General features: G+C 46.8%; 1 protein-coding gene across 12 annotated transcripts in view; it reads right to left on the bottom strand.

Moving 5' to 3' along the window:
- Positions 1-444: 444 nt before the first annotated feature.
- RALY (RALY heterogeneous nuclear ribonucleoprotein) overlaps positions 445-25,713 on the bottom strand; it is an 86,912-nt gene continuing 61,643 nt past the window's right edge. For 5 of the 12 annotated variants that reach the window (XM_037982856.2, XM_008021226.3, XM_037982855.2 and 2 more), the window contains 7 exons: positions 8,338-8,602; positions 7,060-7,132; positions 6,832-6,879; positions 4,672-4,838; positions 3,924-4,037; positions 3,467-3,711; positions 445-801 (listed from right to left, as the gene is read on the bottom strand). In XM_037982856.2, coding sequence (XP_037838784.1) covers positions 505-801; positions 3,467-3,711; positions 3,924-4,037; positions 4,672-4,838; positions 6,832-6,879; positions 7,060-7,132; positions 8,338-8,602 — 1,209 coding nt within the window. In that variant the 3' untranslated portion in view covers positions 445-504. Of the gene's footprint in view, positions 802-2,153; positions 2,203-3,466; positions 3,712-3,923; positions 4,038-4,671; positions 4,839-6,831; positions 6,880-7,059; positions 7,133-8,337; positions 8,603-25,713 lie in introns of all 12 variants that reach the window. The other 7 variants (XM_073008039.1, XM_037982864.2, XM_073008058.1 and 4 more) reach the window with 3 other exon arrangements.

Here is a 25,713-nt window from a genome sequence, read left to right as displayed (position 1 = left end):
GGAAGGGATACGTTCAGAAAGACTGCATGGCTGCTGGAAGATGGTATAGGGCAGAAGCAGGAGACTGGGAGGCTGGTGGGAGGACAAAGTCCAAGTGAAAAAATTATAGCGTGTCCTCAGCCAGAAGAGAGAAGGTACATAGTTGCAGACTCCAGAATCCTTTTAAGAGCTGGGAAAGACCAGACTTAGAAGCTGGGGAAAGAGATAAGGTCTTGACCTACTATGGGGTAAACCAAGTAGGTCACAACTGCTTGACACTTCAGCCAGCAAGCTGCTCATGGGCCAGCATATCCAACCCTCCCCAGTGGCCCCACTGGCCATTTTAATCACCACCAAGGACACTAAGGTCCAGATGGATCAGTATTAGGCACCCCAGACCAGCTTTCTGGTGGGCAGAAGGGCTGGGATATCTTCATGAGAAAACACAAATCATCCCATCTCAGAGCAGGTTGGGATCCAATCTCTTTATTGTCAGGGTCCCCTCCCTGTGGCCCCCCGCCAAACCTATAGAAAAAACCCAAGCCTAGGAGTGTCCTGGGGAGGGGAGGCAGTGTGGGGAAACTCCTGTGCTCTACCCTCTGGCCTGGGCAGTGCAGACAGGGAGGGCTCATGGGGAAGGAGTAGGCCAGTAACTCCACCTGCAGAGGACATGGCACTGGCTGGGATGCGTTGGGGGAGGAGGCACCTGCTGCCAGCTTTCCTCTGGTACCCGCTGGGGGGTGGCATCCAGGGTTGGGTGCCCGGCTTGAGGCCTGGGGCAGCGATGCCCTTCACCTGCTGGTGGCCATTGCTCCTGTCAGGCTGAGAGAGAGAGAGACAAAGAAGAGACTAAGGCCGAGAGGAAGACACCCTGGTGCTAATAACAGGGGTAGGGAAGAAAGGGTAGAATGATGTCTAGAGACAGAGATACTCTTGCACTCTGGCTGTGGCCTCATAATTTCCTGGCCATGTAACCTTGGGCAAGTCTCACCTGCTCTTTGAACCTCCATTTCTTCACCTGAACCCATGTAACTCACCTGTGAACTATTTTAACAAGCTTTGGCAAGCATCAGGCACAAACGGGTGTAGCAGGATGGCTGGATATGGAGGTTTGTTTGCATTCCAGACAAAACAAACCAAGAAATTCCAAAAGAAGACTGCAGCATATGTAGAATTTTCTAAAGTTCTTCTTGAGGCCTTTGCTGGTGGGATACCTTACTACAGCATAAATGTGTCATCTATCCAGACACCTCCCTGGGAACACTGGTGTTTGAGACCTTTCTCCACCCAAGCCACCCCAAAGGAATGCGTCAGAGAGTAGGCAGAGCTAGGTGTGGCCTGGCTTTCCTTCAAGGTAGGGCAGAGTAGATGGTAAACAGTGGCCAGAGAGTGGGCTTTGAAGCCTAACACCACTGGGCTGAAATCCAGGCTCCACCAATTACTACCTTATCTCCCTGCCCCCGTTAGTGTCTGTTTCCACATCTATTATATTGGTACAATCATCAGCTTGTGGGACTGAAGATGAACTCAGAGAAAGCAGGTGTAGCTCCTGTCATACAGGGCATTTCCTCCCCATGAAAGAATCAAATCCCAGCCCCTAAGCCTGACACATACGGTCCTTCACAATCACCCTCTGATGCTAAGCAGAGTCCTCTACCAACTAGCTGGGCACTGCAGCCACAGGAGGCTCTTGGCCTCACCACATACCAAAGACTGTCACAGCTCTGTACAGCTAAGGCCATTCCCTTGGTGTGGAACATTGCTCCCTCAATCACTAGCAGGCTCAGCTACACATCATCTCTTCCATGACCTGGCCTTGCTCTATTGTTATCCTGCTCACACTAGGTGGTAATGGCTCATATCTTCCTCTACCAGACTAGGAGCTCCTCAAGGGCAGAGACAGGCAACACGGCGGAGTGTGCTGAGGGAAGGAACCGTTGCTAGGCGGGCCCAGCTGGCCCATCTACGGCACCTGCTTCCTCAGCATGGCAAGCCCTAGGAATGAAGGGGTGTGATGGGATGGCTAGATATGGAAGGGACTTCATTCTTGGGTACAGTCAGTGCTACCAGGCCAGGTATGCATCATGATACTTCCTGCACAATCCAGGGAAAAAGCAACAACCTCCACTTCACTGCTTCCCCACCCTCTGCCCATCAGGACAGGACCCCTGTACCTGCTTACTGCAAGGCCCCATCATCCGCGTCTGTGTCCTGGCTGTGTTCCTGATAGGGAGGAGGTAAGAGAGACCACACATCACTCACTGCAGCTCTGAGTCCTGCCCTGAGCCATCTGTCCAGAAAAACTTCAGGGTCCAGAGAGCATCTAGAGGACACAGTCAGAAGAGGCAGGAACGGCCAAGGGGAATGACTATGGGACCAGCCAACAAAGCTGGCTTGGAAGCTTGTGAGGGTGGTCTGAGGAGTGAAGGGTGTTCTGGGAGTCGCAGGAGCCCCATTTCTGTGCATAGACAGCCTGCACTGGAGAAGGCTGAAAGCCTTATAGACTGGTGAGCTCCCTATCTCTGGCGGCATCTAAGTCTTTGTCAGGGCCTTTATGGACACTGCTATGCCTGAGCAAATAAGATGAAAGATCAGGCTACACTGAGAGATGAGTTGGGCATAAGGCGGACCTCCTAACTGTCATGGCCATGAGCCCATCTGTTCTCATGATAGAACCTAGCAGTGCTGAAAAGGAGAAAGCTGCAGACCCAGCAAGTCAGTCTAGACTCCAACCCTGGTTCAGTCCCTATGAGCTGATGCCCTAAGCACGCCACTCAGTCTTTGAGTCTCGGTTTCCTCACAGGGTAAAATGTGGGAACAGAATACTCTGTATAGTACAGGGCTCTTGTTAAGGTTATGTGAAGTTAGAGAGTGTGGTCTGGGTCTTGGTGCTCAATGAGAGTTCATTAAGTAAATAAGCAGCAAGTACACAACCCATATCCCACAGACTCAGAGTTTGGTCTACCCTCCCACTCAACATAAGCTGCTGGTCAAATGGCCTCCCGCCCTCAGCCTGAATAGTTCTAGTAATAGGTGGGGAGTAAAAGGTGTATCCTTTATGAGACAGCTTTTGCTTCGTGCTTGAGCAGCAACGGCTTTTAGAAAATCCTCATGTGAAGGTGACACCCACCTCCTGGGTGTGGCCTCCACAAGACACCCCAGCCCTGCTCTGAAGCTCTGCAGGCCATATGTGCTCTCTTATGTCCAAATCTCCCCTTCTCCAACTCATGCGGAAACCGGAGGCCAGAATGCGCCTGCACTTAGGGGAGGTCTGCCCTAGGCTTCAGTGGGACTTCTGATGGTGTCTGAGATAGGCAAGTGCCCCCTGCTCATTCTCCCCTCTTTCCCCCAGGACCAGAACCCCTGGGAAGGAGAGAAGAGGAAGTTCACAGTGGGGGCAACCAGCTCAGGCTGCCTGTTGCCCTGTTGGTCTCCTGAGAGTAGGAGCGCAGTCAAGTCCCAGTCGTGCCCCTGGCCAGGCCCTCACCAGCTCTTCCTCGCTGTGTGTCAGCAGCCCCTCCTCATCGCCGTCATCTCGGGTCCGTGCTTCTCCCTGGGGCAGGCCTGCCTCAGAAGTCGTGTTCTCTTGGGGGGCTGGTGCCCGGCTGCCGCTACTGCCACCACCGCCGCCACCGCCGCCGCCGCCACCGCCACCACCGCCGCCGCTGCCGCCACTGCCACCACCACCGCCACCGCCGCCGGCACCACCTCCATCACCCTTCTTCTTGCCATCTTGAGGGGAAGGGGTGGAGGAGGGGAGAATAAAACTCAGCCTGGGGCAGCTGTCTAGGGCAGCACCTTAGCAGAAGCTGGCCTCAGCATGGTGAGTGCAGGTGGCTCGGGATCTGCAGGGCCACCCTAGCTCCTCTCTCCCATGTATTATTTCCCCATGCTCTGCCCTGTGCCCTGGTCGCGGAGGTGGGTGAGAATCCTCAGAGGCTGACCTGGATTGGCCTTTTGCTCCGCAGCGATCTGCTCCAAGCGGCTCAGCAGGGCATCGATATTGGACTTGATCTGTGTCAGCTCCGTCTTGATGGCCTGCAGCTCACTGCTCTTTACTGGGAGTGGAGGGGGGACAGGGCTGTCATCTATGGGGCTGGAGGCTTGACAGTAGCACAAAACCTCAGCCCTGTTCTTTCAACCAGGAAAGCAGTTATTATTTTTTTCCCTACTCAGGGAAAAGGCCTCCTCCTTAGACTACCTGGCATCCATCCCTACAATCACAGTGAACACTTCTGAACCTGGCTTTCTTTTCTCCTGATACCTCAACTCTGAAAGGGACCCAGGAAAGACAGGAGCACAGGTGTGTATGTGTGGTGTGCTCTTCTGTGCGCACCTGAGCAAGAACATGTCTTCTGCAATCTGAATTCCTGCGTGCTTAGTTAAGCAGTATGTGTGTACCAGAGTGAATGTGGAGTAGTGGGCCTGTGTAGACCCGTCCTTATCCTTCCTAGAGGAAAGATGGCATCATTTCTTCACTGGGCACCATATCCAGCACTGGACCCTCTGAACCCTACCCAACCCACCCCCTCCTCCTAAAACAGCTGTCTCCTCACAGAAATGCATGAAAATACGTGGTTGTGTCAGAGCAGCAGAATTGTGGAAGATTTTTTCTTTTATCTATTTTCCAATGTAAAAAAATGTCATTCTATTATTTTGCTAATGATAAAAACAGATGATACAGTTACTCACATTTGATCTTGGCTGAGCTGGTGGTGATGGCTGTGGAGCGGGCAAAGAGCTTGACAGGTATGTTAGTTTTGACACGCCGGACCAAAGGGACTGTGACCCGGGGTCGCTTCACAGGGACTGCCCTGGGTACTGGCACCGGCGACAGACGGCCCCGGTAGTCGAAGAGCCTGTGAGGGCAGATGGGCCAGAGGCTGCAGCATGGCTTGTGGCCACCAGACAGGTATTGCAGCTCCAGCTCCAAATGTGTGTGGCTGGTGAGGGGCTGGGAGGCCTGCACTAAACACAACTCTGCAGGATCCCAGCTAGCCCTGGAGTGAAGAGGAAGGGCTTTCCAGACCCTGATGGCTGTTGGCATCCTCACGACCTCACTATAACCTCTCCAACCATCCAGGTCAAGTAAGGGCAGGCAAGGCAGTAGGTGGTAGTGGTTATACCCCATTCAAAAGAGGAGACATCCCTGGGTCCCCTGACACCCAGGCCTGCTCTATTACATGACCTGACTTCTGCTTGATCAACTGTCACCCCAACCTCTGCTCTGAGTCTGCAAATCTCCAAGCAGCACAAATCCCCAGCTAGGAATAGAGAGGTATGGGAGTGGGGGTCAACTGAGCCTGCCTAAGCCTCAGTTTCCCCATATGCCAAATGAGGACGGCTACCCAAATTCAGTGTCCACCCAAGGGTACAACATGAAAGAATTCGGTTAAAAACACACTTTAGAATGTGTTAATAGATGAAAGGTCAGGGTACTGAGACCCTCAGCTCACGAGCCCATGACCTAAGAGGCGTAAGACTGAAGTCTAAGCCCTTTCCTTACTTCACCTCCTTAATCACCACACCCTTCATGCTCCATTCCAGAGACAAAGGCCAGGGGCCTGGGACAGTATCAAGGTCAGGCAGCTCAATCAGACCCCCCAAGGCTCCCAGGCTGTGCATTGCTCCCAACCAAAGTCATCTCCCAGCCCTCTCCCAGAGGGCTTCCTTTCCAGCTGACCAGGCAGAAACTCAGTAGGCTGAGAAGCAGTCTTTCCCACATCTGCTGCTACCACCTTTCTCAGGGAATTGCGGCTGTAGGCGGTATACTCCATATCATTTTTCCTGACAACAGACAGGAAATCTGTCACCACTGGGCCAAAGCCCCATTCCTTGGGGCTCCTTTGTTCAGGGAGCCCCTCCCTGGAGGTGGTGATGGCTGCAGATGGAGAATCTCTGGGAATGGATCCAATCCCAGACCCTGCATTTCTGCCCCCAAGGGGAGGGGACGGCTCTGGCCTTGGTCAGAATCACTGAACCACAGAATCCCAGAGCTGGAAGAGCCTGGAGAGATCACTTGGTGCCAGCACAAGGGAATTTGCCCAAGGTCACACAATCCATTCAGTGGCAGAGCTGAGATTAGCACCTAAATCTTCCGACTCCCAGGATATTTCCCACCACACCACACAGTCTCCTGAAACCATTCACAGGGGGTCGGGGGTGAGGGTCGGGGTGGATGACTGATGCTCAGAGAGGCACTGTTCTTCTTAGGCTGCCTGGGGTGGGCTAAGATGGACAGAGGGAGAGAGGCAGGTAGGAAGAGAGATTTGAGTTAGTCTCTACCATGATTTCTACTCAAGAATGTGGCTAGTGCTGTTGTAGTGGGAGCCCACAGCCTCCGGGCTGGAGTCTGGGTAGGGCTTGGGAGTAGAGGGTAGGCCACAGCCCATCAAGGACTAATCAGACTTCCAAACGGCTGCTGGCATCTTGTCTCTAAATATAAACCCAAGAGGCTTAGACTGAGCTCTGGGGTTCCTACCAGCTGCTTGGGTACCTCACAGAGGGAAAGGCTCAAACTCCCTGCAACCAGCGCTGTACCCTGTTGTGTATTCCAACTGGCCACATTTATACAGCTCTTCGCTGTACAGTCTCCTTGAGTCTCACCCAAGGACAAAAAGGAAAAAGAGTAGTTAGCGTGGCAGACAGTGTGCTATGGCAGTAGAAGCTCTGGCCTGGGTATCTGCAGAACAGGACCCCAGTCTCAGCTCTGCCACTGACTGGTGGAGCAACCCGAGGCAAACCTTTGGGCTTTGGTTCTCATTTGGAGAACTGAGTGGGCTGCACCAACAATCTCTCAGGACCCTTCCAGCTTGGCTGTTTCACGCCTGGGCACGCCCCTCCCCTGCTCACCTGTCGTAGAAGTCGTCCCGGTAGTAATCATAGTCAAAGATGTAGCCACTGGGGAAACAAAGGGGAGAGGGCTGGAGCTTAGGGACGGCCACTCAGCCCACTTTCCACAGGCCCTCATCTCCAAACACCTCCCCAAGTTCTAGACTCAGCACACTGTCACACCAGCATTTACTCCCTCTGTGGAAAGAGAGAGCCATCCCACCCAGACAGACAGACAGACAGCCCCACCTGTATATGGCAGATGCTGCTCTCTTTAGCCCCTTGGGTCTGTCAGGCTTAGGCTCTCCAGCCATGTTGATGTCTGTGTGGAGGGAGAAGGCAGAGTTGGAATGCTAGCATGACAGTAGTGTGCCCACACCCATCACCCTCATGCACACACACAGCAATTCATGTGCTTACATGGTATACACATGGATTCTGCTCACTGATGGCGCCAACAAAGGTCTTCACACATCTAGTCTTCAAACATTAGATTCATATCCAGATATCACATGGATATGCCTGTTTACATGTCCGTACACTTTCAGATCCACCCATACACGCTCATAAACATGTCCTCCCCCACTCCCACCCACCCACACACGTCGAGTATTGCTATACACATTCTGAAATACACTCATGTAAATGCATAACACTTCAAGTACATGGGAACACATACATAGAGCCACCCTCACACACACATTCACATATCCAGGTAAGAAAGTCACACACAGGTAATGTGTACTCTCAAGTACACTCAGTATAGACAACTACCCACATGCAAATGAGCCAATGCACATTCACATGGATGTTCTACCAAACACCTTCATGCCTAGAATAATGCTTACTACGTGCAAAGGTCTCAATAAATAGCTGGTAAATATATGCATTATCTGCTGACACATTCAAATATATTCTCTCTCACACACACACTACACCTATACATACAAAGGTATGCGTCCACATATCTCCACATGTTCAGACAATCCATATACTTCTTGTTCAGGAAAAAAACACATATAGATACCCGTTTTCAAACATACACATATACACAGGAGTAAATGCACATACGTGAACACTGTACATACTTTAAGAGAGACCACTAGCATAGTCATATCACATGGACGTGACACCAAAGCCAAATGTATTCGCATTGTCCTTGTGCTCCCAGACCCTCCTGCTCGCTCTCAGAAAGGGTTCTAACCTAAGGGATCTGTACCCGGTGTAACAGGCTGTTCTAGGCCATTCTGGTCTCTTTCTCTGGAGAATCTGCATTTTAACTGGAACTGTAAAGCATGTCACTAACAAGTTCTGAGAAAGCAGAGATAGGTCAGAAATGTTTTCCAGAGGCTTCTAAAATTCTTCCCTATAGGGATTAATTTCATAACTACTTAAACATACCTTATAAATCTATAAAATCTCAGAGCAGTGGTAGTGGTGAGAGAAACAGAGAAGGGGGTTGAGAACTGGATAGTGATAGCAGCTACTCTAGAGAATACTAGGAGAATATAGTGGAGAGAGGCTTACCCAGGGTCTGCCCGGCCAGCACCCGCCCATTCTCTCCCAGCACAGCTGCCCGGGCATGGCGCTCGTTGGAGTACTGAACAAAGGCATAGCCCTTGTGCACAGAACAGCCGGCCACACGGCCATACTTAGAGAAGATGGTCTCCACATCTGACTTCTTCACCAGAGCTGTGTTGAGGTTTCCAATGAACACTCGAGAGTTGATGGACTTGGGGTCATTCTTGTTGGTTACGTTGCTTGCCTGCATCTTCAAGGACATGGTGCCTACCTGAAGAGAGAGAGCCTCTGTGAAGTTGGGTCCCTGGGCTGGGCTCAAGGACTGCCCACGGCCCATATCCTGGATAAATGAATTGCCTCTTACCTTCCTTAACCCTTATAGCATCCAGCTTACCTGTTTCTGCATCTTGTTTTCTTGTCATGTTACCAAGAGTTGCCACATACTGGCTGCTGACCTCATGCCAGGTGCTTTACCTACATCCCCTCATTTGGTACTCACATGATATGCAGAACCACAACATTTTACAAGGGAGAAATCTCACATTCAGAGAGGTCACGATGCTAGTGAATGGCAGGGCTGGGATCTGACCCCCTCATCTGCTTGACTCTAATTCTTCTAAGTCTACTTCTTTAATGCTCATCTCAAATGTTATTCCATTCAGGATCTAAATTTGAAGATCTTCAGTGTAGAACCATGGTCACGTGGTATTTGCAAGCGATGTTTACTCTAGACCACCACATGATGAAAACTGCAGGGTCCGGGCGTGGTGGCTCACACCTGTAATCCCAGCACGCTGGAGGCCAAGACAGGTGCATCACCTGACAGGTGCATCAGGAGTTTGAAACCAGCCTGGCAAACATGGTGAAACCCTGTCTCTACTAAAAACACAAAAAATTAGCCAGGCATGGTGGCAGGCACCTATAATCCCAGCTACTTGGGAGTCTGAGGCAGGAAAATCGCTTGAACCCGGGAGGCAGAGGTTGCAGTGAGCTGAGATTGTGCCACTGCACTCCAGCCTGGGCGACAGAGAGCGAGACTCTGTCTCAAAAAAATAAAACAAAGAAAAGAAAACAAAACTGCTTAGTCTGATCCAGACACAGAACTGTCTGAATTGCTACCAGCCATTTTGAAAAGGGTATACTAGCTAAGCCTGATATGGTTTGAATTTGTGTCCGTGCCCAAATCTCATGTCTAATTGTAATCCCCAGTGTTGGAGGTGGGGCCTAGTGGGAGGTGACTGGATCATGGTGACTGAAATCATGGATTTCCCCCTCGGTGCTCCTCTCGTGATAGTGAGTGAGTGCTCGTAAGATCTGGTTATTTAGAAGAGTGTAGTACCTCCCACTGTCTCTTTTCCTCCTGCCCTGGCCATATGAAGATGCGTCTACTTCCCCTTCTCCTTCCACTACAATTGTAAATTTCCTGAGGCCTCCTGAGAAGCAGAGGCCTGTACAGCCTGCAGAACTGTGAGCCAATTAAACTTTTCATTATAAATTACCCAATCTCAGGTATTTCTTTATAACAGTGCAAGAATGGACTAATACAAAGCCTCGCCAGGTACTCACTGTGGGCTAAGGGTGGCATACAATACTGAATAATCCCAAGATCCCACAAGTGAATGTCATGATTACTCATATTTTACCAGAAATTAATTGACAAGTTCATTAACTTACTAGTAAGGAGCATTCAAACCCAGGTCAGTCCGTTCCTAAAGTCTATTTCTTTCAACTTTATCATTTTGCTTCCCAGAGCTAAAGCCAATTTAGATACCCCAGAAAGTCAACACATTCACCTGAGAATTATTTTTAATAAATTTATTTTTTAGTTACCCATATTAATATTAACTCATTCAAATATTTTTCCGTTTGGCTTAGACATAACACTGCACCTACCCTTTGCTCTCTATATTCTGGTCAGGTCTTTTACCCCAAAGGGCTGTACAAATTTTTCCCGCACAGTTTATGGCTAGGCATAGGCACCACGGGGAAAGGAAAAGGAGAGAAGCTCAGTTTCAGCAGGAAAAGCCTAAGTTAAGCCTTGGCATTCATGGTTCCCGGCCCAGTCTGCTGCTCATGGGTGTAGGTTGATGCCGCTCCCTTTTGGAACCCTCCTATCTCAATAACCTCACCTTAGGACCATTTCAGGTGATAGAAGACTCCAAAGAGCATATATAAAAACTTTCATCAGTCTGCCAGCCTACTTACCTAATATGTTGGGGGATTTTCTTTTCAGTGAACTGGAAAAAATAAATCTGTATCTCTTATCCCACTAGGGGATAAGAGACTTTCTCCTAAATCCTCCCTGCCTGGAAGCTGGCATGTTCTGGCCAGCAGGTGGTACTGTTTACAAGGAAATCATAGGCTGGACCTGAGCCCAACTTGGGAAGAAACTGCTCCTGGGGTTAGGCTTACCTAATGGATATACTGGAGTCAGGAGTGCATTATCTCAGATAAAGAAAAGGGGCTGAGAGGGTCCCATCACTGCTACTGATGAAGGGGCTGGTTCCAGCTTTGGAACTGACTTGGAAAGAGACAGACTCTGGTTATTTTACCTGTGGTTCCACTCATCTACACTTATTAGGCAGTGAGGGACACAAAGAATAACACATTGTGCATAGCATACGAGGCAGGAAATGCTCAATGCTTGTTGTTCCCATGGGCTTGCCATTCCTCACAGTTCTCGCTGACAATCCCTCTCCTACATGGATGCCAAGCCATTCAAGGGTTAATTCTTTGTCTATCCATGGGTATACAAGAAGTTAATAGGGCCCCTGTATGGGCATCAGATGATTCTCTCCTAGGTAGTTCAGCTCAAAGAGCTACAGTTTTGGCCCAGGGAGAAGCCACCTGCTTTGCCTAGAGGGAGTCAACCAAGCCTGGGGTGTGGATGGAGACAGACTGACCTCTACTGGGAGCCACAAGCACCACTGAGCAGGAAGCATTTGCTGAACAGCTGTTCATGGTATTGTGACAAGATCAGTACTCACCTCCCTGACTGGTGAGCCAAGTTTTTAAGGTTTGGCTCTGCCAGTCTTTTCTCTCATTCCCTGGGGTTTGGAATGATGCACATAAAAGGACTTTGCAAACCCTAAAGTCCTTCACAAGATCTTGTAATTACACTGGCTTGCACCTCTTTATTCCAATACTGCCATCTGCAAGCCCCATTCTAGTTGAGGGTAAAGGTCAGAGTGGAACACATTCTGTATAATGCCAAGGAGGGGCAGCCAGAAGCCATGGCATATGAACATCAGTTTTCTGATCTGTAGAGGAGAGACTTGGGAAGTGTATGTATGTGGTTGCAAGTGCTGCTCTGGGTGAGAAGTCTGCAGTTAAAAGAAATGCTCACCTATGGCATGCTGTAGGCACCCAACCTCTGAGCTCCTCGTCTAAACAGCCCCCTATCCACTTTCATGCCCTGCACACTCCTCTGGAAGCAGGATGGGCAGGATGTGCTACTGTTGTGTGGACTCCCTCAGCCCAAAGAGACAAGTATCTACGGGGGTGTGGAAAGGCTTGAGTGACCACACACACGTTGATGAGGCTCCTCTAAGTGAGGAACAGAATTGGGAAAGGGAATGAAAAGGAGGTGGGGCCAGACTAGGTCTCCCTGAACTGCCAGGTTCAGGTACAGAATCCTAACGAGTCCAAGAATTCTAAATTTAGACATGGTATTCCAAGTTGTTAGGGACATCACAATTTATTAGCTTCACTTAGAACCTTCAACTGTTTAAACATATGGTACATGGGTCTCTATTTGTACTCTTATTACTCTGCCCTGCAAATGTTACAGGGCAGGCCTGACAAAACTTGAGGCACAGTAAGTGTTCAATCAATATTAGGGAGGGAGTGGTTAAACATATGTCCCAGGAGGTGGTGAGAAAGTCTAGCTGTGGACTGCCTTAAGTGGTTAGGACCACTGGGGCAGAGGTCCCAGATACCTTTTTCTAATCTTTGACCCAAACACCCACCTCCACAGACCAACTCAATCCCTCCCACCCAATTCTTGCTATGCTTTTCAAGGCTTCCCCCTAGTTTAGAGTGGCAGCTCTAGAAAATATTGACATCCATTCAGCAGGAGCTACTTGACTCGGTAAGCTATTTCCTGCCCTGGGCCAAGTTCTGCCTCTTAGATTAGCTGTGTAATTGAGAGCAAGGTGTCTGCAGCCCCCAGGGGTCCTATGTTTAGCAATGAGCTGAGGAGAGGTGGGTAGAAGGACTGTTCTTGGTGGCTGGGAGAAGGGAGAGAAGCAAATTTGTTCGTAGAGACTTCTGCAGTGTCAGATGAGCAGAGACCTATGTGCACATGGAGCTTATAAATGCTCTCACTTGGAGGAACGGAAGTTTTACCCACAGTAAAAACTTGGCCAGGATGCCACAGCTAGTGAGTAGCAGAGCCAAGACTACCCCATGGGTCCTCTGACGCTAAGTCTAGGGTCCTTATATTCCATTTTTCATTCTGGGCTGGTGAGAGACAGGCCCCAAGACAGTGAGGAGTTGGGAGAGACCACAGTGTCTCAAAAAAAAAAAAACAAAAAACAAAAATCGTCATGTTTGAGAAAACTGGGGACTGGCTCCCCAATAAGTGCCTTCACCTACACCTGCAGGAAAAACAATTGCTGCGTAAAAGCTGGGCCTTTTAAGTTAATTAAAATCCACTAGGGACACAGGCTTTGAAATGCAATTTACAGCTCAAAGGGATGGGCCTGCTTCTCCAGGCTAGTAAGAGCAGAAGAAACGTGGCAAAAACAAATTCATTTTTTTCCAGTTGAAACATTTCAGCTGGAAATTGTTTTTGAACACAGGAGAGCCAAGCCTGAACATGGAGAAAAGTGACAGGGGTTTGCAAAGGTAGAAAAGTCCTAAAAGTTACCTCTGAACTTTGGGTAAATGAGATACCCAAAGAGCCGTCACAGTAAAAACAGCCACTGGCTTGGCACAGTGGCTCACGCCCATAATCCCAGCACTTTGGGAGGCCAAGGCGGGTGGATCACTTGAGGTCAGGCGCTCAGGACCAGCCTACCTAACATGGCGAAACCCCGTCTCTACTTAAAAGAAAGAAAGAAAAAAAAAAGCTAGGCATGGTGGTGTACGTCTGTAATCCCAGCTACTTGGGAGGCTGAGGCAGGAGAACTGTTTGATCACGCCACTGCACTCCAGCCTAGGCGACAGAGCGAGACTTCCAGTAAAAAAAAAAAAAAAAAAAAAAAAAAAAAAACAGCCACTACTTACTGAATGCTGCATGGTATTACAGTATTTAACCCTCACAATAGCCCTGTGAGGAGCTGTCTGACATAGGAAAACTGAGACAGGTTCAGAGAAGCAAGGTAATTGGTTAACAGAGCAAAGCCAGAACTGGAATCAGGACCTCAGAAACAGCTATCTTGCACATGGCACAGGGATGCCTTGGGTTCTGACTTCCCCAGCAAGACTATGTTACCTTGCGTCAGCCACTCACGCTCTCCTTGGTCCTTGCCCTTTCCCTTTTCTACTACAATTCCTCATGGTTGCACAGAATTTTAGTGAACAAAGCCAGTTTATATCTCTTGTAGTATGAGTGTGCCTCCTCCACCAAATCTGTGTTGAAACCTAATCCCTAACGTGATGGTATTAGGAAGTGGGGCTTTGGGAGTGATTAGGTCCCAAAGGGAAGGGAAAGCCCTCAAGAATGAGTTTAATGCCTTTAAAGAAAAAGAGCCCCAGCCAGGAAGTGGCTCACGCCAGTAATCCCAGCACTTTGGAAAGCCAAGGTGGGAGGATCCTTTGAGGCCAGGAGTTGGAGACCAGCCTAGGCTACATCACAAGACCCCATCTCTACAAAATAAATAAGAGGCCCAGAGAGCTACTCTGCATCTTCCACCATGTGCGAACACAGTGAAAAGATGGTTGTCCATGAACCTGTAAGAGGGCTTTCACCAGACATCTGTAGCCCAGGCTAGAGTACAATGGCATGATCTTGGTTCACTACAACCTCTGCCTCCCGGGTTCAAGCAATTATCTGCCTCAGCCTCCTGAGTAGCTGCGACTACAGTGCCCGCCACTACAGCCAGCTAATTTTTGTATTTTTAGTAGAGATGGCATTTCACCATGCTAGTCAGGCTGGTCTCGAACTCCTGATCCATCTGCCTTGGCCTCCCAAAGTGCTGGGATTACAGGCATGAGCCACTGCACCCATCCCGTCTCACTGTATAAATGAAAAAAAAAAAAAAAGGATCAGCAAAGATAAGTGACTTACTTAAGGTCAACCAGCTAGTGAAGGGAGTGTAGCTAGGGGTCCTGAATCAAGGCTTCTTACTCGACACTCTCCATTCCACTGTCTCAATGGCTGTCTTAACACTCTAACTCTGCCATGTCACCCCTCATGTGCTCCTAATAATGCCTACCAGATCAAGTCTAGTCTCAGGCACTCAGAGAACTCTGTAAATCCTCCCCAGCACTGAATCTCTTCCTCTTGAAATGCTCATTTCAAGGGAGGAGCTGCTGCTTTAGGTCTTGATGCCCCCAGCACTATTTATAGTCTCCGTCTTGGTTCAGTCCTGCTGGGCACCTCTGGCCTTATTCTCCTGCACGGTGATGGAGGGTAACAGCAGCCTGTGGCCAGCTCTCTGCCCGTAGATAACCCTGGGGACATCCGGGTGGTTTAGAAGGAAAATAGCTACTAGTGATCGAAGACTATTTCTGGAGAAAGTCAAGCAATTAGACTCATCAGTGTCCAGGGCCTCCTTGGTCTGGAGGCTTCTGCTTTTACCAGGCGGCCAGGGATGACAGAACATCTATTAATCTCATTAAACTGGCCAAGTCCTGGCTCATTAGCAGTGCCCAAATGATTATTACTGGCCAGACAGGACTAATTTCCCAAGGAATGCTCTTTAGTTCCCGACCACTCTCAAGAGTCAGCTCCCTGCATGTCAAACAGCAAAAGCTCCTGGATGGGTGAAGTGTAAGCACTGCAGGCTACAGGTCCAGAAGGCTTGGCCTTGGCTCTGCTGTTCTTAGTCATGTGACCTGCAACAAGTCACGTAACTTCTCTAGGCCTTCTCCTCTTTAATCCGAAAACAGAAATAATCTCTTCCCTGATTACCTTTCAGGTCCAAGAATCAACTAGGCTAACTGATGTGAAAGTGCTCTGTTGCATCTGTAATATACTATCAAAGGATACAGATTATGCCAATTTCTATTATTACCCAGTTCCTATCTCCTTCACTCATTTCACAAACATTTCCTGAGTGTCCCCCTCTGTGCTGGCACTGTGGAGATGCTGGGAAACACCGCGCTCACCAGTCTTCTGCTCTCCTTGCTTTTCAAGAAGCCCTCTCTCTGGGAACCCGTTTTTTAAAACGATATCGTAGTAACAAAGGACAAATGCATATGAAATAGCAAAAATAGCTCAGGCTCCAGAGTCAGACAGGACTGAGCTCCAATCCGAGATCTATCACTTAAAACTGTAACTGTGGCGATATCCTTTCACCTTGCTGGGCCTGAGAGTCCTCAACTGCAAAATGGAAATTATACCCACCTCCCAGAATTAAGATAAGAACTGGAGACAATATGAGTAAAGTGCTGGTATAATGGGTAGGACTAGTAGGTATTAAGAAACTGGATAACCCAAATGCTCTATGAAGCTAGCTCCTCCACATCCTAGCCCTAAGATGACATGTTCTTTACTATGTCATCTCCCTGTGCACCACACTTTGCCTGAGAGTAAGGGAGCTGGGGGTAGGGAGTAGGGAGCCTATGCATGTTCTCCCTTGTCCTAGTATCTGCAACTAAACCTAGAAACTTCATAAAGGCGTCCCCACCCCATTCCTGTCAAACCACTACTGTATGGGGCTGGGAGAGGAGGGAACACTGGCCAGGAGGGGTTCCAGCCTTGCTGAGTCATTCTCACCCCTCTACTGTACTGTGAGGTCCTATACTACTGACGCTGGTATCCGTATCTGATAGGCCCTGAGAGGATACCCCAAAGCAGAAACAAAAGGCAGGCCTCAGTTATCTCCCCATAGCATGGTCTGGGTATATAATCCCACCCTCCTGCATCCTGAACACTAACTCTACTCTTGTCTGGGGCCTTAGGCTGAGGCTTACCATCTATAACAAGCTCCCCTTCCTAGTTCCAGGAACTGGACAAGTTAAGGAGGGATGGGTAGGTAACTTATGCCTATAATCCCTGATACTGGGTTAGAATTAAGGACCTACAAATGATTATCAGCCTCTTTATTTTTTGCCATAGAAGTCATCCAAACACCTACTTGTCCGTCTGATCGTAATTATAAATATCCAAATATGGAGCTAACTATGGACTGGGTATTATCAAATAACTAACAAATCAATCATTTATTTATTTACTCAGCAGTTGGGTCTGCGACCTCAAGCAACTCCCCATCCAGCAGGGGACATCTATCATGGCCACAAGGTACACATGCCTTGAGATGGTCTACTGTCCAAGCAAAGTAGTCTGGGAGATCAGAGAAGGGGTAGGAGCAGCATGGAAGGCTCTACCAAAAGGGAGAGTGTTTACGAGGAATTCCCATTGAGTAGTGACAGCAGGAGAGGCCTGGCAGGAGGAAGGAACAATATACAAAAGGTATCCCTTTCTCCTCTTTGATCCCCTTATTCTCCTCTTCCTCCTGTACATAGAGCTGGAAATAGAAGTCTGAAATACATGAATGTCTTCACTGTTGTCTCCTGCTTCCCTGGAGAAATGCATACTTATTCTTGCCTTGAGGGAGAACAAAAAGGGAACACACAATTTAATATGTAGAACTTTGCACCAGGCACTGAGTTGAAAGCTTTACAGGCATAATCGCTTGTAATCCTGATCACAATCTATGGAGATATGTAGTATCATCTGCACTCTATAGATACAACTGAGACTCAGAAACAACTTAATTTGTCTACAGTCACATTAAGTTGCATGCTTTGGATGGAAAGACCCAAAGGCTTGTCTCATTCTAAAGCCTGTGTTATTCCCGTTCCATTAGATTGCTCCCACTGAGCCCCCATTCACAGGAAGAATGGTCCTGGCTTTGCTGACATGCCATATAACCTAGGTTTTAAACCATGTGACCACAAAAGGTACTCCAGGCCCAAACAGGATGATGATGATAATGATCATCAATACTTGTGGAGTCCTTACATGCCAGGAATTGCACTAAGGCTTTTGCTATGCGATAGTGATGATATATGCTGTGACCATTTCACATATGAGGAAACTAAGGCTTAGTGTTTGGTCTCACTCAAGCCAGGAAATGGCAGAGGTAGGATGAATATGTGCGAGACCAGAGCTGATCTCATAATCTTGGCCCAGGACGGCTTCAAAACTCAGCATGCCCTGTATCTGCCTTGTCAGTTTCTTCCTCTACCTCCTAACACCGATCCTTTGAGCATAAACTCACAGGACCTAGCTGAAGGCATACTCTCAAGTCCAAGAGCCAATCAGCACTTGCTGTGAGCTTTGGGGATGGCCCCCGCCCCCTTCCTATGCCTTAAGGGTTGGCTCCTCACAGTGATAATGTGGCAAGATTAGTCACTGCTTGCTGTTGGTTGATTATAGCTATTCTTTTCTGTAAATGAAGTTTAAAAGTCATCAAAGGGTTTGTCAGCTGTGACTTATGAGCCTCTTTCCCACAGGGAAGTCAGGCAGTGACAAATGCCCCTCTTGTTTTGCCATCCATTACAAGTTGGAAGGTGCCATGTTCCAATTACTGGAAATCCCGATGGAGCTCAAGGAAAACCCTGCTCCAAGCTATGGCCATTACTCAGGCCTGGCAGGGCTGCTGTAGGCCCAGGCCCAACTGGGTAGGAATGGAATAAGAGTGTTCTTCTGATTTTGTGAGCAGGCCCCTTCTATCCCTTAACTTATATCCCTGGTGGTTTATCCTAGACACATTTCACAGACAATAAAAACATGGGTACCATGTGGGCAGTCTGAAAGTACAGCAGGATCAAGACTGCTTACGACAGGCAGACACAAGGAAATAAGGTCATGCTGTCCTATGAACTAGGCAGGAAACATGATGTTGAGGAAGGGTGGGGAAGGCAGAGGATAAAGTATGTAGGATGTTCAGAGAAAGTAGTGAGTAAAAGGAACCTTACAGATCCTCTGGAGTAACCAATGGTCTCAGTACTGAATACTCATTATATGCCGGGCCTATCTAGCTAGATGCTGTGGAATCAGAGATGAATAAAGTCCCTGGTTCCTAGGATATGCCACGTGATCTAGGGAACAAAAAAACCCAGGTCATGTGGCATACCCTTGAGGGTAAATAAGAAAAATTAAGGCTCAGAGAAAGGGACTTGCCCAAGGTAACAAAGTAAGTTAGGGTCAGTGATAAAAAAAAAGAAAGCAGATCTCTACCATTAGTGATACAGAGAAAGTACAGTGACAAGGGAGCCCACATGGGGAACAGGCTCCTTACACAGAACATGCCACGTAACTCCCATTCAAATCCTACCTACTTGCTTACTTACCACACTTTTGCTCTCTGGCAAATCCTATAACCTATCCGAAGTTTCAGAAAATTTACTACAGAATTGTGGAGAAGATTAAATAATACACGTACAGTGCACAGCAGCAGGCAAATATTAAGTACTCAAAACATTATTTACCATCAAATAATCCCCAAAGCAGCACTTTGAGGCAAGCATGATTAATCTCATTTTATAATCAAAAGACTGAGGTTATTTTTCACATTGTCACACTAACTAAATAAGTCAGTACTTCTCAAAACTATTTGTGGTGAAGAAGCAGTTTTTTCTTTTGTTTTGCTTTTTAAACTTCACTTTGAGTAACATAGCTCTAAGCCACTCTTGCCCAACTGTGAACTTCTATGAAACCAAAGCAAAGAAAGCATGAAGTTTACTTCATTTCTTTCCAAGTCCTTGAGCCTGACTGTTTTTAGATATCAGGGTCAGACTAATTTACAAAAACTATCCAATTTTTTTTCCTTTTCTTGTCTCTCTCTCTTGAGAGAAGGGGATAGGCAGACTAAAGACCTGCCACCTAGAACTTCGAGTGGTGATTTATCTTGGTCTCTGCTCTACATCATGCTACATCCTGCAAGGTAAGATGATCTAGGCTTAATGGGGGACTGGAACCACTCTCCTGGAGCCTGAGTATATATTTCTGAAGAGTCTGGTATTCCAGACCCTCTCTCCATACTTTGAAGAACACGAGGAAACTAGCCAGGACAGTGAAAGGAATAAAAGGTTTTCTCATTTTCTGTCTTGTATCATGGCTGTTTATAAACCAGTCTTCTTTCTCCATCTAGGGAGTTGAGAGGGATGGAAACGAGATTTATTCCTGAATGCTACTGTACTTACCTAAGACTATGACGGGGCAAATTGAGTAGCTCTTCACCAGTGTTCAAAGGCACAATAGTGCACCTTCAATCTTCCACGTGTGTGGTCAAATTTTCATCAGTGTACAAAACTGCTTTTTGCTTTGAGCTTATGTAGTGTTATCTTTCAGCATAACTCAGAGCTGAGTGGGTCATACGACACAGTGTAGAAAGAGGTAAAGCTTGCTGTGTGTAGGAGTTAAATACATGGCTTGCCATCAAGCAGGAGCCAAAGCCTGAATCTTTACTCCTGTGTGAGATGACATGGAATGTCATCAGGAGAGAACTGAAACCAAACGCCTTCATTCTGTTACTGAACTGGCTATGACATGACCTTCGGGAAGTGTCTGTCTCACCTGTAAGATGCAGATAGCAATACATATCTCTAGGGTTGTTAGAGGATAAAATAATTCATGTAAACATTCAGAATAGTGTCCAGCACAACAGAAAGCATGCAAATATATTAGCTCCTGCTGCTAAAGGTTGAGTATTCCTTATCCAAATGCTTGGGACAAGAAGTGTTTCAGATTATGGATTTTGGAATATCTGCAGATACTTAACTAGTTGAGTGAGCATCCCTAATCTGAAATGCTCCAACGAGCATTTCCTTTGAATGTGATGTTGGCACTCAGAAAGTTTCTAATTTTGGAGAACTTTGGATTTTCAACTTAGGGATGCTCAATCTCAATTATTATTGTTGTTGTTGGAACCTGCAAGAACTTTTCCATGTGAGTATAAAAAGAAGGTGGTCAGTTCTAATGGAACATTAACCTAGAGCTGAACTGTGATCAAGGAAAAAAATACTATGACTGTGGATGCAATAAAGTCTCTTCAAGTGTATCACCAAAACTCTAGTATTTGGAAATGTGCCTTGAACATAAAAGGAAAGACAGGAGTACATACTTATTAAGTGCTGAATGAATGAATAAATAAATGAGCATCTGGAACACTGCAGCTGCCAGAGCTCATAAGGAATACAACTTGAGAAATTAGGTAGGAAGAGGACCCTAAGCAAAGGTTCCCACCAAGGCCTCCTTGTGCTTTGAGGACCCTATAGAGCAGATTAGGCTCCCCTGCTGGGCAACAGGGCCCTAGGGACTGATACTGCAAGAAGCCCCCAGTTGCTCACTATTCTGTGTCTCTGATGGAACCTCTACATTCTGTGGCTGCTGTATTCTGAGTCAGGGTGCAGAAGGCTGTGCTGTGGTAGCGCATCCTGTTCTCATTTCCCAACCTGTTCTCATTTCCCAACCTGTATGAGAGGAAGGCTTAACTCCTCCCACAACAAGCACAGCTCTAAGTTAAAATAGTAATGGGGACTTATTAGCTTTGGATTTCTCCTTGCCTGTGGAGCACTGGGGCCTGAATCCCGTCTCTACTAGCTGTATGACCCTGAAAAGGCACTTGACTTCTCTGAGGTTCACAGTTCCCCACCTGTAAAATGGGGATAAAAATCCCTGTAACACAGGTTGTTGTGAGGGTCAAAGGAGATAACATGTTCTGTTCCCTGAGATGTGCTACATAAGCATGGACAGGAATAGTCCCAGGATGGATAGCTGCTGCACGTCTTCCTAGACAGAGGCACCCAGGCAGGAAGCCAACAGGCTGGAAGCAAGGGCTGGATGGTGCAAAACTCAGCACTCCAGCCAAGTACTGTGTCCCTCAGGTATCAGGGCAGTTGATTAAAATCCTTTCATGCGGAATCAGTATTTTCCTCATTACAACAATCTTTCTCCTTGAACACACTAAGTGGCACCCCTCACAGCCCCAAAGGCTTGACCCTACAAGACAGCATATGCATTGACATATATTTTAAATTTCCCACATTCAGGCAGGGGAAGGAAGGAAGGGGTGACCTCTCTCCAGGGTGCTGATCCAAACATAACTTAGGGCTCTAAGCATCGTCTCCCACAGTGCCACATGTTTGGTCTAAAGAGGACCATTGAGAATGATGCCACAGTCACAGCCACTCTGCCTTTGCCTCCCTGGTAACAACACTAACTCCACAAACATTACTAAGCATCTGCCTCCTGTGTGATCAATCAAGTGTGCCCCTGCCACCTCCTGTTTAAAATCCTTCAGGGGCTTCCCACCATAAAGAACCAAGTTCAAATCCTTTAATGTAGCTTACAAGCCTCTTCATGAGTTAAGGCTACTGAATCTATACACAACAATCCTCTGAGCAGTTATGTGTCATTCACTTTAAAAATGAGTAAACCCTAGTGGGTTTAAATTCAGGATCAGTCACTTACTAGCTGTGTGACCTTGGACATCTCATTAAACTCCTTGAACCAATGTTCTCTATTAGGCAAACCCTAGTGCAGAGAGTAAACCCTAGCAAAGAGACCTTGCCCAAGGTCAGAGAGTGAACATGTCAACATGAAATAGGTTCTTCTGAAGGGATAAGTATCATACTTCAAAGGATAGACTCAAGTTCAAAATCAACTTTTCTTGGATTAGTCATTGAGAGGTAAGTATGGGGATAGGGCATTGTATGGTCAGGTGAACCCTTCCTTCCAGAGAGCAGCTTAGACATTGTGCCTTGTTTGAAGCTGCCATCCTGACCCCTCTCTCGCTCCCACAGCAGCAGCATCATCATTAAAAAACTTGGTACAATGAACAAAATGTTCATTAGCATGTAATACGGTATACATATGCATGCTTACGTCCAAGAGGCCCTGCTACCATAAGCTAAGCAACAAACAAAAGCCAACCAATGAACCACGGCAACTTCACAAAAAACAGCCCTCAAAACGACAGGTATGACACACCCAATGCCTACTGAACTTCTAATCAGTTCAACTGATCATGATAGAAGCAGCTTTGGTATCTATGGTCTTTCCCCCTTGTCATTGTCTCAGAAAGAATTAACCCTTCCTGGCCCCCTTCCCCTTAAAAAGGAGGCGCTACGCTAAATAAGCTTCTACACTGCAACTGGTTAAAAGAAAAAAAAAAGTTTCTCCAAACTATGATAGGTGTCTCAGCTGCAGGAGAAAGGGCATGGCTTTGGACAGACAGAACAGGGTTTAAATCCAGGATCAGCCACTTACTATCTGTGTGACCCTGGACATCTCATTAAACTCCTTGAGCCAATGTTCTCTATTAGGCATATATGTTTCCCCCACATACTGAGTTATTCACCACGCCCTGTGTATCTGGCCTCAGTATTTTTAGAATGTAGCCCCCTTCTCTTCATTCTTATTAACATTCTTTAAATAATCCTCTACTGTCACCAGAGTAATATATTACCATATCACTTCTTTGTTTAAAACGGAAATTAAGATCAGGGGCTGGGACTACAGACGCCCGCCACCACGTCCAGCTAATTTTTTGTATTTTCAGTAGAGACGGGGTTTCACCATGTTAGCCAGGATGGTCTCCATCTCCTGACCTCGTGATCCGCCCACCTTGGCCTCCCAAAGTGCTGGGATTACAGGCGTGAGCCACTACACCTGGGTGGTTATTTCAAAATTCTTAACCAATAATTTGGGTAAGAATTTGTGCTATTATATTTAGTAAGTTTATTATTTGAAATTACCATATGAAATCATCTGTTAAACACCCAACCCTTTATGGGACATAACTGTTAGCATGTTAGTGTATTTCCTTTCAGTGTTTTTCTTGCACATTATGTTTGGATTACATGGTTAGATCCCTCATTCAACTCTGTAGCCTAATTTTTTCAATTAGCATTATAATACATTTATTATATATATTATAGCATATTTGTCCTTACTGCTGCACAGTTTTCGGTAAGCATCATTTTTTACACTACTGCTTTAAAAGCTTGTAGTCTTCCCTGAGTAGATTTATCATAGTTTAGACTGGTGGTCTTTTAGGCTTTTTCCAATTTCTCACTATTATAAACAACAGTATCTGAGGGAAAGCTTATTGTATGAACTAGACTATTTCCTTAGGACAGACTCCCAGAAGTGGAATTACTGGTCCAATATATGAACATTTTATTGGCTCTGGCAAGACATTGCTTAACTGCTTTCCAAAAGAGTTATACCAATTTACACTGTTATCTCCAATGAATGTCACTTTCATGGCAACCTCGCAGCATCATGTATCGCCATATTGGGCAGGTGGTGGGTACGGAGAGTAGAGTTAAATTAGTAGGGAAAATCAAATCCTCATTATTGTTTTTATGTACATGTGAAGATATATAGTCTACTATGTTTACTAGTTTTTGAGTCTACAAAGTTTAGAGTGCCATGAAGTTACTGTGGGTTCCTAGGTAGAGGAGTAACACGCTAAAAAGATTTACTCATTTATCAAAAAATCATTTATTGTCCACCTATTACTGCCAGACACTGTATAAAAGTACAGAGGCTAATAAAGTACAATCTTCCCGCAGAAGAATTTATAGTCCAGTCAGTAGTGGAGATCTCAAGAAAACCAGAACCTATGTTTCATCTTGATGTGGTCTATAAACTAGGAACTTGGAGGCATGTCAATTACCTAAGGGACAGAAAGAAAGGGAGAAGACTCAGACAAGAAGAGTCATCAATAAGTTCCAATATTGTCCTGAAGGATGAGTTGAAGTTAACCGCCACACAGGAAGAGAGTACAATTAAGAGGAAACAGCATAAGTAAAGTTACAGAAGTTTGACAGAGATCCCACATTTAGTGAATAATACGATGTATTGTGGTTTGCCCAGGGTCCAGGATGTAAGAAGGAATGATGCTGATGATACTAGAGCGCCTAGCTGAGATCAGATCAGAAAGGGCTTTGTGGACACTAAGAGACGGCCATCACCCATTCTGATGGCGTATGCAGCCCAGTGCTCAATAAGGAGGCACTCATAAGTCCCTATAGCTTTTGAGCATCTGAACCACCAATCCAACCCCTGAGCAAAGCATCCCATCTTGTGCCAAACCCTTTTTGTCTCATGTGTTAGTCTTCTCTCCTCAAGCAGCACAGAGATTTTGGGGCACACTGCTAGGCATGTGGTGGAAGCACTGATGGTGTCCATGGATCCATTAATTGGAGGTAATATATGCAATAAGACATACACTCCACAAAGCCCTAGCTGCCCTGGCAATAGCCCCTGCCAATCTCAGCACTCAGTCACTGCCTCTCCTGACAGATGTCTTGCCTCAGAAAGCCACCTCCCCCGTTCTTGCTCATTCTGCCAGATAAAAAAAATGTGCCTGGGAACAAGAAGCTATAAAGTATGTGATAACTATGGAGCACATCGGGTAGCCAGGAGGGAGGCTGGGTGGACATAAATCCTTCCCCACAGTATAGTCCCCAAGCCAAGGACACCCTTAGCCCTACCCGCAGTTTTGGAACACTCCTACCCATAAAAATAAAATAGGTTTTTCCAATTGAGCATGTTAAAAGTCTCTTTCGAGTAGCTGCTGACCTTCTCTAAGATATTACTACTTTCTACATTAATAACAGTGACTTTAATGATGTCAAAGGTATTAACAGGATTATTATTTTAACAATCAATATAATAGTAAGGCATTCTTGCCCTGCTAGTTGTGGTATGAGCTGTGGGCAGTGGGGTCTGATGTGCTGGCTAAGATCCATCTGAGGAGACTGTATTAAAATAATCTGTTTCGGTGTCATTTCTCCTCCCAGACTGACTGTGAATTCCTGGACAGCAGGGACCACAATCTATTTCATCTTGGCATCCCCACTGCCATCAGGACAGGCTGTAGCCCAGAGTGGATGCTTAGGGAGTATCTGCTGAACTGAACTCCAGCAGAGCCACATACCACAGTCCCCATGCCCTACCCCCACCTCCTTCCTTATCTATGCTGTTTAAGATACAAAGCGGCAGGCTGCACAGATGCTAAAGCCAGGAAAAGTTGGAGAGAGACAGGAAGGCGATATCTTTGCAACAGCCCAATGCACCCCAGCATTTAGGAAAGAATGTTTTGTAATATAAATGATCATTACATTAATTGCTTATTACATGGAAGATACATTGCTAGGTATTTAAATTCTCAAACAACTCTTTGAGGTAAGAATTACATCAAGGTCATAATGGCTCTTTTTGGGGCTGTTTTAGGAAAACGACTCTGGAATCAG

Source organism: Chlorocebus sabaeus, chromosome 2 (genome assembly GCF_047675955.1).
Source record: "Chlorocebus sabaeus isolate Y175 chromosome 2, mChlSab1.0.hap1, whole genome shotgun sequence".
Lineage (NCBI taxonomy): Eukaryota > Metazoa > Chordata > Mammalia > Primates > Cercopithecidae > Chlorocebus > Chlorocebus sabaeus.
Note: the sequence above shows the minus strand (reverse complement) of the source record. Positions and strands in the feature narration are given on the sequence as shown.